Raw genomic sequence first — 16,697 nt, 5'->3', positions numbered from 1 at the left:
CAAACGGGAGAGCAGGTGGTCTAAATCGTTTCTTAGAATGACTATTCAAAGACAGTAAAATGGGTTGTTTATACAACCCATCCGGGTTATACAACCCATCTAAATCCGGGTTGTCGGATTTACTAAGTTATAGGCATTGATGAACACATACCCCTAGCGGGAGAGCAGGTGATCTAAATTCTTTTCTTAGAAGGAGTATTCAAAGACAGTAAAATGGGTTGTTTATACAAATTGGTTGTTTGATTTACTAAATTATAGGCATTGATGAACACATACCCCGAACGGGAGAGTAGGTGATCTAAATTCTTTTCTTAGAAGGAGTATTCAAAGACAGTAAAACGGGTTGTTTATGCCAAGCATTTTCAGAGGGAGTTAGCAGAGCTCCCCCCCCTTAGGTGAAAGTGTTATGGTATATATCCTGTGAACGAGGACTGACCGAAAAGAAATATCTCTAGTGATTTACTAGACTACTAAACTTAAGCGCATTATAAGGTAAGTATGATCTCTAAGCTTAAAAGATGAATGTTTAGGAAAAATGTCTCGAAAGAAGTAGCTTCCTCTAAGATTAAGAAGAACTAATCAAAGCGGTAAATATAGGGAGGAAGAAATTAGAGATAAATATTTCTGTTCTCAGGGAGGGGGACAAAATTGGAACCAATTTTCACAAATCAAATGAAAATGTCAGTGAAAATTTAAAATAAGTCATATACTACCATAAAGGCAAAGATACACTAAGAACAACTGAGGCGTTTCTCTGGATGCTTGAATTATGCAGGCTTATCTTAGTTCTGACAAGATTTTTGAAGAATCTATATTTCGAATGGGGGGCCTGGGGGGACTAGGGTATGGAGGGGGCAGTTGCCCGATCCCCTGCCATATAGAGAATTACACCCCTGGTTGGCAAGGGACTGATTTCTAAACTGATAAACAAAAGTAACAATAATAATGCAAAACTTTGGCAAAAGGATTCTTTTGCTACAATCGGTAGATTGTAGCAAAGGAATCAAAGTTACGACAACAACAGAGCTACTTACTTATAGTTCCTTACCACGAACTGTTTGATTTGCTCAGTCAATAAAATAAAATAAAAAGTACTATCTACTTTACGCTCTCTCACCTTATAAAACCGAAACATTACATTTGCAAAGGTGGGACAATTTTTACAGTACTGGGGCAAAATCAGCCAATTTTAAAATATTCTCAAGGAACTACCAAATTTTAACAATTATTCTATGCTAGCATTATCATTCAGTGGAACATAAAATACATTCGGACAAACCCTACAAATTCAGTAAAGAAACAAAAAATTAAACCTGAACTACTCCTACTACTGCTACTAACAACAACTCACGGCAGCATCAAGCCGCCTGAGGCCAACACAGCTGTGCACACTCCTCCTCCATCCCCATGTATTCAAATCTTCCCTCTTTACAACCTCCCGAGAATTTCCAATTCCCTTAAGCCGTTCTTTACGACCTCCTCCCCCCCCCAATTCGAGGAAAACCTCCTTTTCGTTTGGCCCAAGATAGATGACCAAAAATGACAATGTTTGACATTTTCTCATCCTTCATTAGTAAAACTTATCCAAGCCATCTCAAACGCCCTCTCATTATAGCCTTAGAAAGCGAGATAGAGCCACATTTTTCGCAGAGCTTACTGTTTGAAATATGGTCAGTCCAGAGGGCACCCAAAGCGATCTGTAGACAATTCCTCTGAAAACGTCTAACAAATCTCCCTCCATATTCCGAAGCACACATTACTTGGACATTACTTGGATATAATCTTGGATTGGAGACTTGTCTTCCCATTCTTCCAAACCTTTTCCGATTTTGAAAAAAAAACAAAAGCAAAAAAACAACAACAACAACCTTGGGCTTTGGCTATTCTACTTTTAACATCTTCACTACATTCGCCATCTTTACTAATATTACTACCCATGTAAGTTATTAGCAAAAATGTTTGTATATTTAGTATATACAGGCTTAAAAGATGGCAGCACATATTTGACACCTTCTCATCCTTCATTAGTAAAACTTATCCAAGCCGTCTCAACCGCCCTCTCATTATAGCCTTAGAAAGCGAGATAGAGCCACATTTTTTGTAGAGTTTACTGTTTGAAATATGGTCAGTCCAGAGGGCACTCAAAGCAATCTGTAGACAATTCCTCTGAAAACGTCTAACAAATCTCCCTCCATATTTCGAAGCACAGATTACTTGGATATAATCTTGGATTGGAGACTTGTTTTCCCATTCTTCCAAACCTTTTTCGATTTTGAAAAAAAAAAAAAAAACAACCTTGGGCTTTGGCTATTCTACTTTTAACATCTTCACTACATCCACCATCTTTAGTAATATTACTACCCATGTAAGTTATTAGCAAAATGTTTGTATATTTAGTATGTACAGGCTTAAAAGATGGCAGCACATATTTTTGGTGCCGATGGGATAAATGGATGCCGATGACTTTACAGTCGCACATAAACAAAAGGAGTATCTTGCGTTTTTATAACTTTCCGAGACTGCAAAAACAATATTTTGAAAGCTTTTTCTTGGAAGGTTTAATACAAAAGAAATAAGAAAAGAGAAGTTACAATGTACACCAGAAAAAGGGTTCTTCGTCCAGTAAACATTCCGTATATTTGCGGTATGATGCCTTTGAGCAACAAGTACCCCCAGGGGCTTTCCTAGCCTCTTTTCATTGGGGGGGGGGGGCGAACTTGGTAAATTTTACCGAATCACTGCACAAATTGAATATAATAATATAAAAGTGATAAATAAAAGTGACAATAATAAAAGTGATGCACATACGCCCCAATTGAATAAACAAGAAACATGATATTTGGTAAGGATTTTTATTTCCGCTAAACCAAAAATGACCTGACGACTGTTTCAAGTAAAGGGCTTGGCGAAATCATGCACTAATAATAAAAGTGATGCACATACGCCCCAATTGAATAAACAAGAAACATGATATTTGGTAAGGATTTTTATTTCCGCTAAACCAAAAATGACCTGACGACTGTTTCAAGTAAAGGGCTTGGCGAAATCATGCACTGGGAAGCGTTCAGCATTGGTAACCATACCGAGATAACGCTTTCATTTTTTGTAAGAAAAAAAAAACCTAAAGCCCTTTCAAGGTCTACTATATAGAAAAAGAATAAGCTCATTTTTTTCAACATTCGGAAGATGAGATTAAAAACCCTTTTTTACCTAGTAAGAAAAATCCTTTATACCTAGACGAGAAGGATAAACATACAATGTCCCTGAGATCGACTTTTCATCCACTTCAAAATTTTTAACAACATATATTTTAGTACGAGTTTCAAGAGCGATTATCATGATTTCCAGATTTTAATTTCTTCCCAATTACCCAAAAAGAAAAGCATGGATCAAACGCTAAGCCATGGAAAACTATGCCATGGAAAAAAGGTTACTATGATCAATTTCGTCTAACAAAGGGTGAAATAATTTTTAAACAGTAAAACGAAAAGAGAGCCTTTAGAGCCGGTTTTGTGGAACAAGAAACTCAAGAAATAAGGAACGCTTTTTCTTTATGTTAAAAGACTATGACAGAAGAATATGGCTAAAACGGATAGCTTTATCTATCTCAAGCATAGGCGCAGATTCTAAAGGGTGATGGATCCAGGCCCTGAGCCACTTCAGAAATACTCCTTGAGGGACTGAGCACCCACATAAGAGGTCCGGTGGGAATCTACAGGATCTGCATGTCTTCACTTTAAGGATATTAAAATGGGTTTCCCCCTCCCGAAAAAACCTAGAATGTTGCACCTATGACGTCATGTGATCGGGAAAAAACTTAAGTGAATCGTAGTGTCATCTTCAGAAAGATTAAATAAAAAAAAAAACTAATTTTTTTAGCTGAAAGTAAGGAGCGACATTAAAACTTAAAACGAACAGAAATTGATCCGTATATGAAATGAGTTGTCCCCTCCGCAATCCCTCGCTCTTTACGCTAAAGCTTTTAATTGTTTTAAAAAGTAGAATTGTGGCAAAGAGTCAAACTTTAGCGTAAAGAGCGAGGGATTGCTGAGGGGACAACTCATTTCATATACGGATTAATTTCTGTTCGTTTTAAGTTTTAATGTCGCTCCTTACTTTCAGCTAAAAAAATTACTTTTTTTTTATTTAATTTCTGAACGTTTTCGAATTAATGCATGTTTGGTTTTGGCTCTCCGCACATAAATTATTAAAATGAAATTTGTATATTAATTCTTTTTTTGGCTAAATGGCTTTCTCTTAGTTTTGATCAGACGATATTGAGAAATAAGGGGTGGAGAAGGAGGCCTAGTTGCCCTCCAATTTTTCGGTTACTTAAAAAGGCAACTAGAACTTTTAATTTTTAACGAACGTTTTTATTAGTAAAAAATATACGTAACTTAAGAATTAACTTACGTAACAAACTTTCATAACCTTATATTTTTATTATGTATACGAGGGGGTTTGTACCCTCGTTAATACCTCGCTCTTTACTCTAAATCCTAAGTTTTGTCCCAATTCTTTAAGAATGACCCCTGAATCAGAAATGCCGTAGAATAAATAGTTGAAATTACTAAATATACTTTAGCATAAAGAGCAAGGTATTTATCTCCTCCTAAATACCTCGCTCTTTATGCTAAAGTATTTTAGAACCCCTCATATGCGTTAATCTCTTTTCGTTTTAAGTTTCAATGCTACTTCTTCCTTTCATTTCAAAAAACGTTTTCATGTTTATTTTTCATTGTTTTCTTATAGTAATGCTAGAGAATCCTGCGCCCTTGTCATTGAATTTTTCTTCCCCCATGACAGATTCCTCCAAGGAAAGATCCTCCAACATAGCCCCCTCTCCTCAGCCCCACCCCAAACAAAATAAAATCCCCCTGAAAACGTCTGTACACTTCCAAATAACCATTACTATATGTAAACACTGGTCAAAGTTTGTAACTTGCAGCCCCTCCCCCAGGGATTGTGGGGGAATAAGTCATCCCCAAAGACATAGTTATTATGGTTTTCGACTATGCTGAACAAAATGGCTATCTCAAAATTTTGATCCGTTGACTTTGGGAAAAAATGAGCGTGGGAGGGGGCCTAGACTTAAAAAGGGCACTAGAACTTTTCATTTCCGTTAGAATGAGCCCTCTTGCGACATTCTAGGACCACTTGGTCGATACGATGACCCCTGGGAGAAAAAAAAAAAAAAAAAAAAAAAAAACGCACCCGTGATTTGTCTTCTGGCAAAAAATACAAAATTCCACATTGTTTTAGATAGGAGCTTGAAACTTCTACAGTAGGGTTCTCTGATACGCTGAATCTGATGGTGTCGTTTTCGTTAAGATCCTGCGACTTTTAGGGGGTGTTTCCCCCTATTTTCCTAAATAAGCCAAATTTTCTCAGGCTCGTAACTTTTGATGGGTAAGACTAAACTTGATGAAACTTATATATTTAAAATCAGCATTAAAATGCGATTCTTTTGATGTAGCTATTGATATCAAAATTCAATTTTTTAGAGTTTTGGTTACTATTGAGCCGGGTCGCTCCTTACTACAGTTCGTTACCACGAACTGTTTGATATAAACTAGCCTAAGGAGAAACAGCTGACACAACCCTAGGCAACACCTAGTAAGGTGTATTGTAAGCTAGGCAACAACTTACAAAGTACGGCTCTGAGTGATGACTAAGGTTAAAATACAAAAATCTTACGAAAGTAACAGGATTTAAGTTTTAAATACAGGGCTACAACTCATTTTGTTTCGAGGGGGAGGCTTTACATTAGCACATTTTTCAATTACTTTTGGTAAATTTCTTTTTTTCAGATTTGCCAAACAAGGAAAAAACAAATTTACAGAAGTCAAATATGATACAAATACCCTGTTAAATTATCATTTCTTTTTAAAGGCAGATACATTATTAGAATATATAGATACCAAATTTTCTGTAGACTACAAAATTTTGTCATACGAAAATTCTCTGAAGGTAGGGGGGATCGAATTCCCAAGCCCTATGTCCCATAGGTTCTGCTATGGCTCTATCTTACAAGGTTAGGCTTCGAATAGGAAAACTAATCAAGAATTGAACAATTATTGTTATTCTACACAGCGGTCCAGCCAAAAACACGATTGTCTAGTGACCAGTGTGTCCAGCCAATTTTTCATAATCACAAAAAGGTAACTTTATTCAATTCTTTCTGACAAATAGGAATATCTACAAAAACCGTTTTACAAAAAGATAAACAAAAAGGGAGGGATTTCCAGTACATTTTACGTTACTATGAACTCGACATAAGATAAGGGATTTCTTTTTGATCTTTCTGGACGTTATGACAGAAGAATTTGGATGGAATGGACAGCTGTTTAGGAAAAGAAAAAAAAACAATAGCTTTCTCTTTGTAAGTTACGTGGGAACAGGGAGGAAAGGACAAGATAATACTAACTCGTTCTAAAGCAGAATAGAACTAGGAAGAGTTAAGCGTCTAACTTGCTGAATCGATTCAACATATAGATGAAAGAGTAGGAAAGTGCCGAAGAAATTAAAATGCAAAAATAATCCCTTTTTGTGCCTTTTTTCGCTTATATGGTTGAGTATGGGTAATGTGTTGAAAAACATATTAACACTAAGCCAGCCAAATTGCCTCGGATTTCAGTTAGCAAGATTTTTGATCAACATTGCCAAAGAAAACTAGTTCTAATGTAAACACACAAAAGCAAAATTAGTCTTTTATAAGAGCTACGGGGGGTACTTTGATTAATCCATGATTAATGTTGATATCCTCTGTGTTGAGGCCAGACGAATAGCAGTGCCATCTATATCGATAAACTATGTGATCTATTTTTTTCTCCCTCTAAGCTAATTTTATGAAAAAAAGAAACAACTGGAACAGTTTCCAATGCAAATTCCTAGAATATATTTTTAAAAAGCTTGATAACAACAGTGAAAGTATATTCTTCAAACAACAAAAAAAAGTCGCAAAAAATACCATTATTCTTGAAAGAATACATAGGGTAACGCAAAAGAATTCCGATGACTGAAAAATCCCTCTATCCTCCCTCAAACATACTCTTGATTAACTATGAATAAACCTTTAATATGAAAAAATAATTGCAGTCACTTTACTATTAACAGATCAGCAAAACTTGAAATGGTGCCAATATACTCAATTTAGACATATTTTTCCATTATGTGCTGGTACAGTTCTGAAATTAATATTTAAATTCCCCTTTTCAGTGATTTACGGCTCGAAAGCGAATTTTCCTTGAAAATAGAAGTTAAAAAAAATTCAGTGTAACTTTTTATACACGGAACGGATTGATATTAAAAACTGGAGAACACCAGAGGAATAGAAGATTAAACTTTCAGAAATATTCGTCGAAAAAAAATCCAGGTCAAATTTGACTTTAGAAATAGATAAGAGTAGGCTAAAATAGTAACTGTGCCAAAGATAGGGCAGAATGGAGACAAGCATCCTAGTCCCTTTTAATCCTAATTTCTAAACAAAAAAACATCTATAGTGATTTTTAAAAGAGACGGATCCCAACAGATACCTCGACCTCTTTTGTTTCAGGTACAATGTCTGTAAGAGTTTATTTCACTGAAAGCAATTGCATCCCTTCCACTTGCAAATTCCAAATGATATGACATTCAAATGGTTATTTTATATGAAAATTGAACCAAGAGTTTAATATTATACCATTGCCTAGTAAAGGGCGAACTCTAGCCCATAGTAACTGAAAATTTAAAAACGCGCTCTGAAAAAAAAAAACAAATAAAAAAAAACTGCATATTGATGAAAATCGTCGTTCGAAGCAGATTAATGAATGGCAACTATTACTTAGATTAATCTTAATTGCAAAAGTTTATCCCGATAATTTATGGGAACTTAAAAATAAGAGCCTAAAATCCCAGAAAAATAGCGTTGGATCGAAATTAAAACTGCACCATTGGAATCTGCACAGCCAAAAATCCCATATATAGAAATTACAGTCCCCATTTCGAGTATTTTATCAAACATCAATACCTCCTTAAATATCTATAATACCTCAACAGTAGAATCCGATTCCATGGATACCATTCTAATTCCTTCTGTTCCCAATATTAAAACAACAACACGCTGAGAATGTCTTTTCTACAATAGGAAACACTCTAATATCTCTCAACTTTTATAACAACGCATGGAGAATCGACATGAAAGATATGCGCATAGGCAAGGTCTAGAATTAAAAAATATATTTATCTGTACCTATCGTAGCGCTGACAATAGCGCAAAAATGATACTAGTATCTAAACTGCATAGGATAGCAAGATGTACCATAGCATTTTTTACTGAGCTTTGTAGGGTTTAACATACAATGAAGGTAAAATAAAAAGTGCATAATTGATAACCAAGCCACATTACAGTCACACTTGAGTGCATAACAGCGCTTTTAAGATAAGAAGTTGAGACGAAGGCCACATTTTGCACAACAGCACCGTGAATAAACAATATCCAACCCACGTGAAACGGAAGAGTGTTAAGATAAAACGAGAGAGTACAAGCCATTTGTACTTTTTCTTTGCACCACTAGCGATGTAACAAGAGACCAATTGAGTAAGTCTAGAAGTATCATTCCCCTTTTCTCTTAAAAAAACAATTATTACATGAATACATTCTAAGACCACACTGGCTATACATGACGAACCATAGGGAGCGCAATAGCGCAGCCTAAGTAAAGAACGATGTTGTCACAATGTATTATGTTTTTTTTTTTTTGTTTTAGACCAGGTCGCTTCGTATCGAAGGAGTCGTTGTAGAAACTTAGAAAAGGGCTCATTCGATTGGAAATTGAAAGGGATAATGACCTTTTTATAAAAAAATTAATTGCATGAATACACTCTAAGACCATACTGGCTATGCATGACGAATAACAAGAAAAAAAATACAATTAAATAGCCGAGAAAACGAGGGTAATATCAGCCAGTGCACAGAAAAGAAGGGAAAAGGACAAAAGCAAATATTTAGGCAAGGACTTCCACCAAGCTGTTTTCAGTGCTAAAAAAAGGAAAAGAAACTAGCCTTTGATGTAAACTCAAATAGAGCAGAAACATAAAATGCTCCGTTTGAGCTATTTTTACGAAGACCATACTGCATTTCTATGACGAAATATAATAGTTCAAATAAGGAAGTCCTTTTATTAGACAGTGGAAATAGATACAAAAAGTTCTGGATATATCGACCACATGCAACAGTGATCGTCATCAGCAGGTAAACTGTTAAATATTTATCTGTTGATGACGTTTCACTGCTGTATGTGATCAAAATACTCAGAACTTTTTGTTTCTGTTTTCATTATCAAATAAAAGGACTTGTCCCAATTCTAAATTTTATTTGCTTGCCCTCTTTGAGTTTACGTCAAAAGGTTTATTTGTTTTTCTTCTTTCTTTTCTTTTCTTGAGCACTCAAGACGGCCTGGCGGAGGTGCTCGCTGAGATATTTGCTTTTTCCTTTTTCACTTCTTTTCTGTTCACTAGCTCGAGCCCACATGTTCTCGACTATTTAATTATATTACTTATTTTTTCTTATTTGTCAAAGTTAATAATATTATAAAGAATCGTTATAGCCAGAATTTATTCTACTCAGGTACTTAACCTGATGTTGAAAGATGGCTCAAACAAAACATAAATATAACAAGCTAATTGTACAAAAAATGTACGACATAATAGCAAATCAAAAATATTCTTCCTTCCATATATATATATATATAGAAATGTGGCATAAAATATTAAGATAAAATAAAAGAACGGGTAGTCGTATAAACTTCGGATTGGGCTCATTTGATTAGAAGTAGGAAATTCTAATGCCATTTTCAAGAGTCACTCAAACACTCAAATCAAAATTCTGAGATACCCATTTTGTTCAACATAATTGAAAGGTCCAGTAATCATTTCTTTGAGGTTGACAGCCCCTTCCCCCACCTCCACAGCCCTCAGGGGAAGGGCTATAAGTTATACTAGTTGTCCATTATTAACATGTAAGAATTTCTGAAGTAGTGGCGATATAAACTGCGAAGGGGGCTCGTTCAATTGGAAATCAGAAGTTCTGGTGGGCTTTTGAAGAGTCAAAAGTAGTATGAAAACAACAAGACCCCCTCCCGAGTCCTCTTTTCCCCAAATGCATTGAATAAAAAGTTTGAGAGAGCCATTCTATTCAAAACGGTCCTAAGATCATACAAGAATGCCGCTGGGGTCAGAACAAACCCTCGGAGCCAGAGGGCAAGGGTTGCAAGTTATGCCTTGGGGACATATAAAGTTTTATGGAAGAGGTGATCGAACGAACTTTAGAGGATGCTCATGTAATTGCAAATTGAAAGTTTTAGTTCCCTTTAAAAATCAAAAGTGATAAGAGGACAACTAGCCCCTCCCTCATCGAAGCGCTCTCTTCCACAAACGCATCTGTTTGAAATTATGAGATAGTTATTTTCTTTAAAATAGTCCAAAGAATATATAACAATGCCTCCAATGTTGATAAAACCAGACAGGACTCAGGGGCAAGGGATATAAATTATGCCCCGGAGGAATATAAGCTTTTTATGGAATGGATGGTCGCATAAACTTCAAATGGGGCCTGTTTGATAGGAAAAATAGGAAGGTCTAGTACTCTTTTTAAGAGTCAACAGTGTTTGGAAGGCAGCCAGCCCCCCTCCACGCTCGTCGTTTCCCAAAACGCATCCAATCAAAATTTCCAGACAGCTATTTTGTTCAACCTTGTTTAAAGATTAAGTAATTATGCCTCAGGGGTGTCAAATCCCCTATAGCCATTAGATCAAGGGTTGTAAGTTAGGCATTGTTTTCAACGATTTCAACAACGATACGTACTAAGCTTGAAACTTTTGGTTTTCTTTTTTAAGGTTTTCTAAGTTGTTGTAATCCTTTGTCAAAAGAGAATCCTCATTTGTAATAATTTCAAATTTTCGTTTTTTGGGCCTTCCTACTGACATATATAAAAGGCTGCGTTCAAACCCGTAAGCTTAATCACGTAGCGAGTTGATTTTATCTAACAAAGAAAACAAACTAATTTTCAAATTTTCAGGTATTTCTCTAGTTTGAATTAAGAAATTAAAATTATTGCTCAGGCACCGTAAATATTTTTGCATAAGAAATTCGGTATTGATGTTTTTCTAACAACGATTTCTACTAAACTTCAAACTTTGGGTTTCCTTTTCGGTGGCTTTTGAACTGTTGTAATCCCTTGTTGAAACATATACAAACATTTTTGTAATTACCAATTTTTTGCTTTTTATGCATTTTTATGTCTTTTCATACAGAGTCTATTCTAAGATATTTGATTATTACAGCAAGTCCGATTTCTACTAAGCTTCATACATATGGCTTTCTATTTTAAGATTTTTGAATTGTCGCAATCCCTTGTCAAAAAATATAAAAATATTTTTGCAATTATAAGTTCTTTTTGTTCTTTAAGCAATTTTCCATGCATGAAAATTTTCAATTTTCCAGATAAGTGTGAAAGTGTGACAACGTCAAAATCAAAATCCTACATTTTTACAGATAAGAGCTTTCAAACTCTTTAGTAGGGTTCTCTGATACGCTGAATCTGATGGTCCAATTTTCCTTGACTTTGTGAGTTTTTCACACCTTTTTCAAAAATCAGGCAAATTTCCCAGGTTCATATTTTTTTTTTGAATCACCATAAAAACGATTCTTTTGATGTATCTATTGTTGCCAAAATTCAGTTTTTTTTTAAGTTCCGGTTACTATTGGGCCGAGTCGTTCCTTATTTAGAGTTCGTTACTACGAACTGTTTGATAAAAAAAAGCTCCAAAAAGTTCCTCTGAATAACACTGATCGGTTATTTTGGAGCCACCATTAGCTTTGTTTTTCGTTAGTTAGATCGAAAAAGAATTACCATTGCCTAGACAAGAAAGAATAATTTATAACACCAATTTCCAATCTAGGTATCAATGAAAGAGCAACCAATACACAAATCGTCCCTTTTTTCTAAGTCCTTTTTACAGAATTAATCGTAAAGAATTCCTTGTACAAATTGATAGAACAACAGATGTTCCTAAAAGCAGAAGGGAAAAGAAAATTGGACTTTTCAACATTCAAAGAATCAATAAGAATGTTAGGGTCAGTGGTATCCAGACTGTACCTCTACCCCCTGGAAACAGTGTTAACATCGAGGGGAGGATATTCGACGGATTCGCTGTCTAGATATCGTATAAGGAGCTAACTTAATAGACCTCAAAACGTCATTTTAGATTATGCACCTTTGGAATAATTGTGATCGTTCCAAAGAAGGGCATTGAGAGGATTCGATGCCTTAAAGGATCACCCTAACTCGTCCATTCAAAACGTTTATTTTTAGTTTGTGTGGCCAAACATTGTTTGGGCAGGCTTGCCATAACTTGTATACTTTGATTAGAGATACGAATAAACGACAGAAAGCTGAAAGCCAAAACCTACTTTCCTGAATATATTAGAAAAACCGGATGGAGGCATTCAGTAAAAAAAAAAAAACTTATTTCATTAGAAAGTATGAACTTTATTTTTTCGCTTAAACGGACAAGGATTTCCTTTTTGAAGTTTAGGTTGGGGCAGTCCCATAAAATATTATTGTATACCTGCATAAAAAAACATCAAAAATCAGCTCAAAAGAAGGATCATTCAATAATTTAACGGGTTTAGAAGTTCCCTGTTGTGCTAACCGCCTTGATTGAAATCTTTGCATACACAGGGATCCATATTATTTGTGCTGTATGTACTCAATAGAAAGCGTTTCGCTTAACAATTAGCAAGAGGTTATACGTTTTCTTTGTTTTAAACTAGCTTTTACATTTCATATTTAAACAGACCTCGTAGCTCAGATCTCTGATTTTGTCATTGGGGGGGGGGACCGGAAATCTTGGAAAACGCTCAAAGCGGAGAGATCAGGATGAAACTTGGTTGGAAGAATAAGCACAAGTCTAAGATAGATGACAGAAATAATCGGACTGGATGCGCTCTCTTTGGTGGAGTTGAGGGGGGGTAATTCGGAAAATTCGAAAAAATGAGGTATTTGTAACTTACGAACGGGTGATCAGATCTTAATGAAATTTGATCTTTTGAAGGGTCTTGCGCTTTAGAACTCTCATTTAAATCCCGACTAGATCTGGTGACATTGGGGGGAGCTGAAGGGGGAGAAACCAGAAATCTTGGAAAACGCTTAGAGTGGAGAGATCGGGATGAAACTTGATGGGAAGAATAAGCACAAGTTACAGATATGTGATTGACATAATTGGAACGGATCCGTTCTCTTTAGGGGAGCTGGGGGTTGTTAATTTGGAAAAATTAGAAAAATTAAGGTATTTTAACTTAAGAACGGGTGACCGGATCTTAATGAAATTTGATATTTAGAAGGAACTCATGTCTCAGAGCTCTTATTTCAAATCCCGATCAGATCTGTTGACATTGGAGGGAGTTGGAAGGGGAAACTGGAAATCTTGAAAAACGCTTATAAATGTCGTAGATACGTGATTAAAGTAACCGATCTGGAACCGCTCTCTTTGAGGGAGTTAGGGGGTGGGGTTCAGTGCTTTGTCGAGCCTGGTGCTTCTGAACGTGCTAGGCCAATGAAAATTGGTAGGCGTGTCAGGGAGCTCCACAAACTGACTTGATAAAGTCGTTTTCCCTGATTCGACCATCTGGGGGGCTAAAGGGAGAGGAAAAATTAGAAAAAATGAGGTATTTATAACTTACAAGTGGGTGATCGGATCTTATTGAATTTTGACATTTAGAAGGAAACCGTGACTCAGAGCTCTTATTTTAAATCCCGACCGGCATTAAGCCTCTGATTTTCCTTTTAAATTAATCTATTGATTCTTAAATTTTTGTTAGAGCTCATACCATTGAGGTCTTGGCTCTTCTGGCTTCGTCACAAGTGCCATATGAGCTCCCTACTCTTGTTATAACTTACCATTTTTGTATGAATATTTTTATACCATTTCAATTTCAATAGCTTTATTAGAACTTTAACCCTCACCAGGTTTTGGATTAGATTACGACCATTTCCACTACCTACTTACGGCGCATAGTTGTCAAGGTTCCCTTTAAATTACAGGCATTTATTTGTTCCCAAGTTTATCAGAGCAACCTTTTATGCGCCCCCCCCCAAAGAAAATCCTGGATCTGCCCTTGCTCAGTAGTAACCGAAACTCTAAAAAACAACAGACATATCAAAAGGATTGAATTATTATGCTGGTACCAAATATATAAGATACTTTAAGTCCAGTGTTACTCTTCAAAGACTACAAGCCTGAGAAAATTTGCTTAATTTTTGAAAAAAGGGGAAAACACTACATAAAAATCTCAAAGATCCTTAACGACAATAACACCATCAGGTTCAGTGTATCAGGAACGCGACTGTATAGGGTTAAAGCGCCTATCTGCAAAAATGCGGACTTTCCCAGAAGATGTATTTTTCCATGAGGATGGCAAATATGCCCCCTTCCGCGCCCTTCCCCCCTAACTCGTTTGATCAAAATTTAGAGATACCGTAGCCATTTTGTTCAGCATAGTTGAGAGACCCAATAACTTTGCCTTTGGGGTTAATTTGACCCCCCACAGCACCTGGGGAAAGGTCTTGAAAATATATAATTTGCCCATTGTTTACGTATAATATCTGCTATTTGGAAGTATGCATTATTTTTTCGGGTAAAGGACTGAACTTTCTGCTGGAGGATTTTCCGCAGGGAGAACTTTCCATTGGGAAGCATATTCCTGGGGGATGAAATTTTGAGGGGAAATTTTACACTGGGGGGATTGGCCTGAAATCCTAAACAAAATTATTTTTATTTATTTTAGGTCTTTCTTTGTATACCTAATCTTACGCGTGGAGATATCAAGGGTAATAGTCCGAGATAAATTTTTAATGGTATTGAGTTGTCTAGACTATTTTTCCGGGGAGAGGAATAATTTTTCCTTGGAGGTGGAGCTGGATTTTCTGGCATTAAAAAAAACATTTGAAATAAAATAAAAGTTTTTTTCCGTCTGAAATTATGCCTAAGGAGCAACACTAAAATGAACAAAAAATATTACATATATGAAGGGGATTGCTTAAGTTTAAGTTTTAAATTTACGCTTAAGTTTGAATTTAGTCTCGATTCTGTAAGAACGACTCCCGAAACATAATTGTAGTTTAAACAGAACAATGAGAAGCTTAAGTACTAAAAAACTTCAGCATGAATAGTCGGGTGTTCAGAGGGGGCAATCCCCTTATTATGTTATTGCTTCTATTCGTTTTAATTTTTACTGTTGCTCCTTGCTTTCAGGTGATTTTTTTTTATTAAATTCCTGGTGTAAGTTCATGTTTGCTTGCCGAAGAATATTCATTAATTTGGAGAAATCATTGCACTTGTTATTGCTGTGTATGCGATTATTGCCTTTCTATGCTTCATTTTTGTCGTCTTTCTGAAAATAAATGACATAAAAGTCTTGTTTTCGGGCTAAGAGAATAAAGCAGCAAAGACAATATAGAGCCTAAAACAACAAAGTTTCAGAGTGTAATTCAGCCTATTTTTTAAGTTTGAACACAGTTTTGAGGTTTCGTCCGTAATATCAGCAATAATCGTTTTTAGCTATGGGTTCCAAGCCCGTACTCTGGCTCTAAAACCTACTCTGTTAAAAACTTGATTTACTACGCAGACCCAAGCCCTACTTGAGCCTGAAAATGAAGCTATAACCAATTTTGGCTCCCAAATTTTTAGCAACGAAATTCCATTTTGAACGTGTCCCCGAAAATCCCCCGAATCTTGAAGACTTGTCCCAGAAAACTCCCCGAATTTTTAAAACCTGTCCCCGAATTTTGAGATCCGAGAGTGGAAGCACTGGCCAGACTGTATGTAGCAGCCAGTTTAAGAGGAGCAATTCCATCTGGTCATAAAACAACGATAGATCGCCCAACACAAGCCCAATTTCTCGAACAACCTGCGAACTATCAATCTGACCTTTAGGTAGTTTGAAGAACACCTTGCTTTTATCTTAAATGCACGGCTGTCATGTAAGAGAAGTTGAAAACAGAAAAAAAAACCTTATGGAGACTTACAGCATAAGCGACATTACCAGGAAAAGAAACAAAACCTCTAAAAAGAGAATATTCAACTCAGTGAGACAGAAAAAAAATATGTAAATTAACGTAAAATACGAGGAAAGCGATTTGATAGCAGAAAATATTCGGCCAAAAATCACATGTCTAAGTGAAAAACCTAAAAGAAATACTCACATGTCTAGCCCTAATATTCTTAATGAGAGATATTTTGATCATGTTAATTTTAAGCAACTCAACTTGAGAAACGCTAGATGTCATTAGATTTAAAGCGGCATGATTCCAACTTTGAATAATGTAATAGCTCTAACAATATTTCAGAACTTTCTTTAACATATATATACGAATATTTTGCAAAACAAAAAGATAGAAATGGACAGAACTAAACTTTCGTGGCCTTGCTAAATTCCTACCAAATTTGTACTTAAATTCTTTTTAGCAGTGCTACAAAAGAAAGAAATATGGTGCTTTCTCATTACTTTTTAAAGATATTTAATTAAATGAAAGTACTAGGCCTACTACTTTACTTAAATAATCATAAAAGCGTTCCCACACAAATCTTAGAACAGCGACTGTTCCCAAGACTGTCGAGAAAGAACGAACATAAAAGCATACATCTTTCCAACGGTAA

At 35.8% G+C, this 16,697-nt stretch overlaps 1 protein-coding gene across 7 annotated transcripts in view; it reads right to left on the bottom strand.

Moving 5' to 3' along the window:
- LOC136039799 (RNA binding protein fox-1 homolog 3-like) overlaps window positions 1–16,697 on the bottom strand; it is a 242,340-nt gene that overhangs the window by 143,982 nt on the left and 81,661 nt on the right. Inside the window, exon 1 of one of the 7 annotated variants that reach the window (XM_065723685.1) lies at window positions 8,030–8,131. The exons of the other annotated variants lie outside the window; for them this stretch is intronic. Coding sequence (XP_065579757.1) covers window positions 8,030–8,062 — 33 coding nt within the window. The 5' untranslated portion in view covers window positions 8,063–8,131. Of the gene's footprint in view, window positions 1–8,029; window positions 8,132–16,697 lie in introns of those variants that run through there. 7 annotated transcript variants of the gene reach the window in all.

This window comes from Artemia franciscana, chromosome 20 (genome assembly GCF_032884065.1).
Source record: "Artemia franciscana chromosome 20, ASM3288406v1, whole genome shotgun sequence".
NCBI classification, from domain to species: domain Eukaryota; kingdom Metazoa; phylum Arthropoda; class Branchiopoda; order Anostraca; family Artemiidae; genus Artemia; species Artemia franciscana.
Note: the sequence above shows the minus strand (reverse complement) of the source record. Positions and strands in the feature narration are given on the sequence as shown.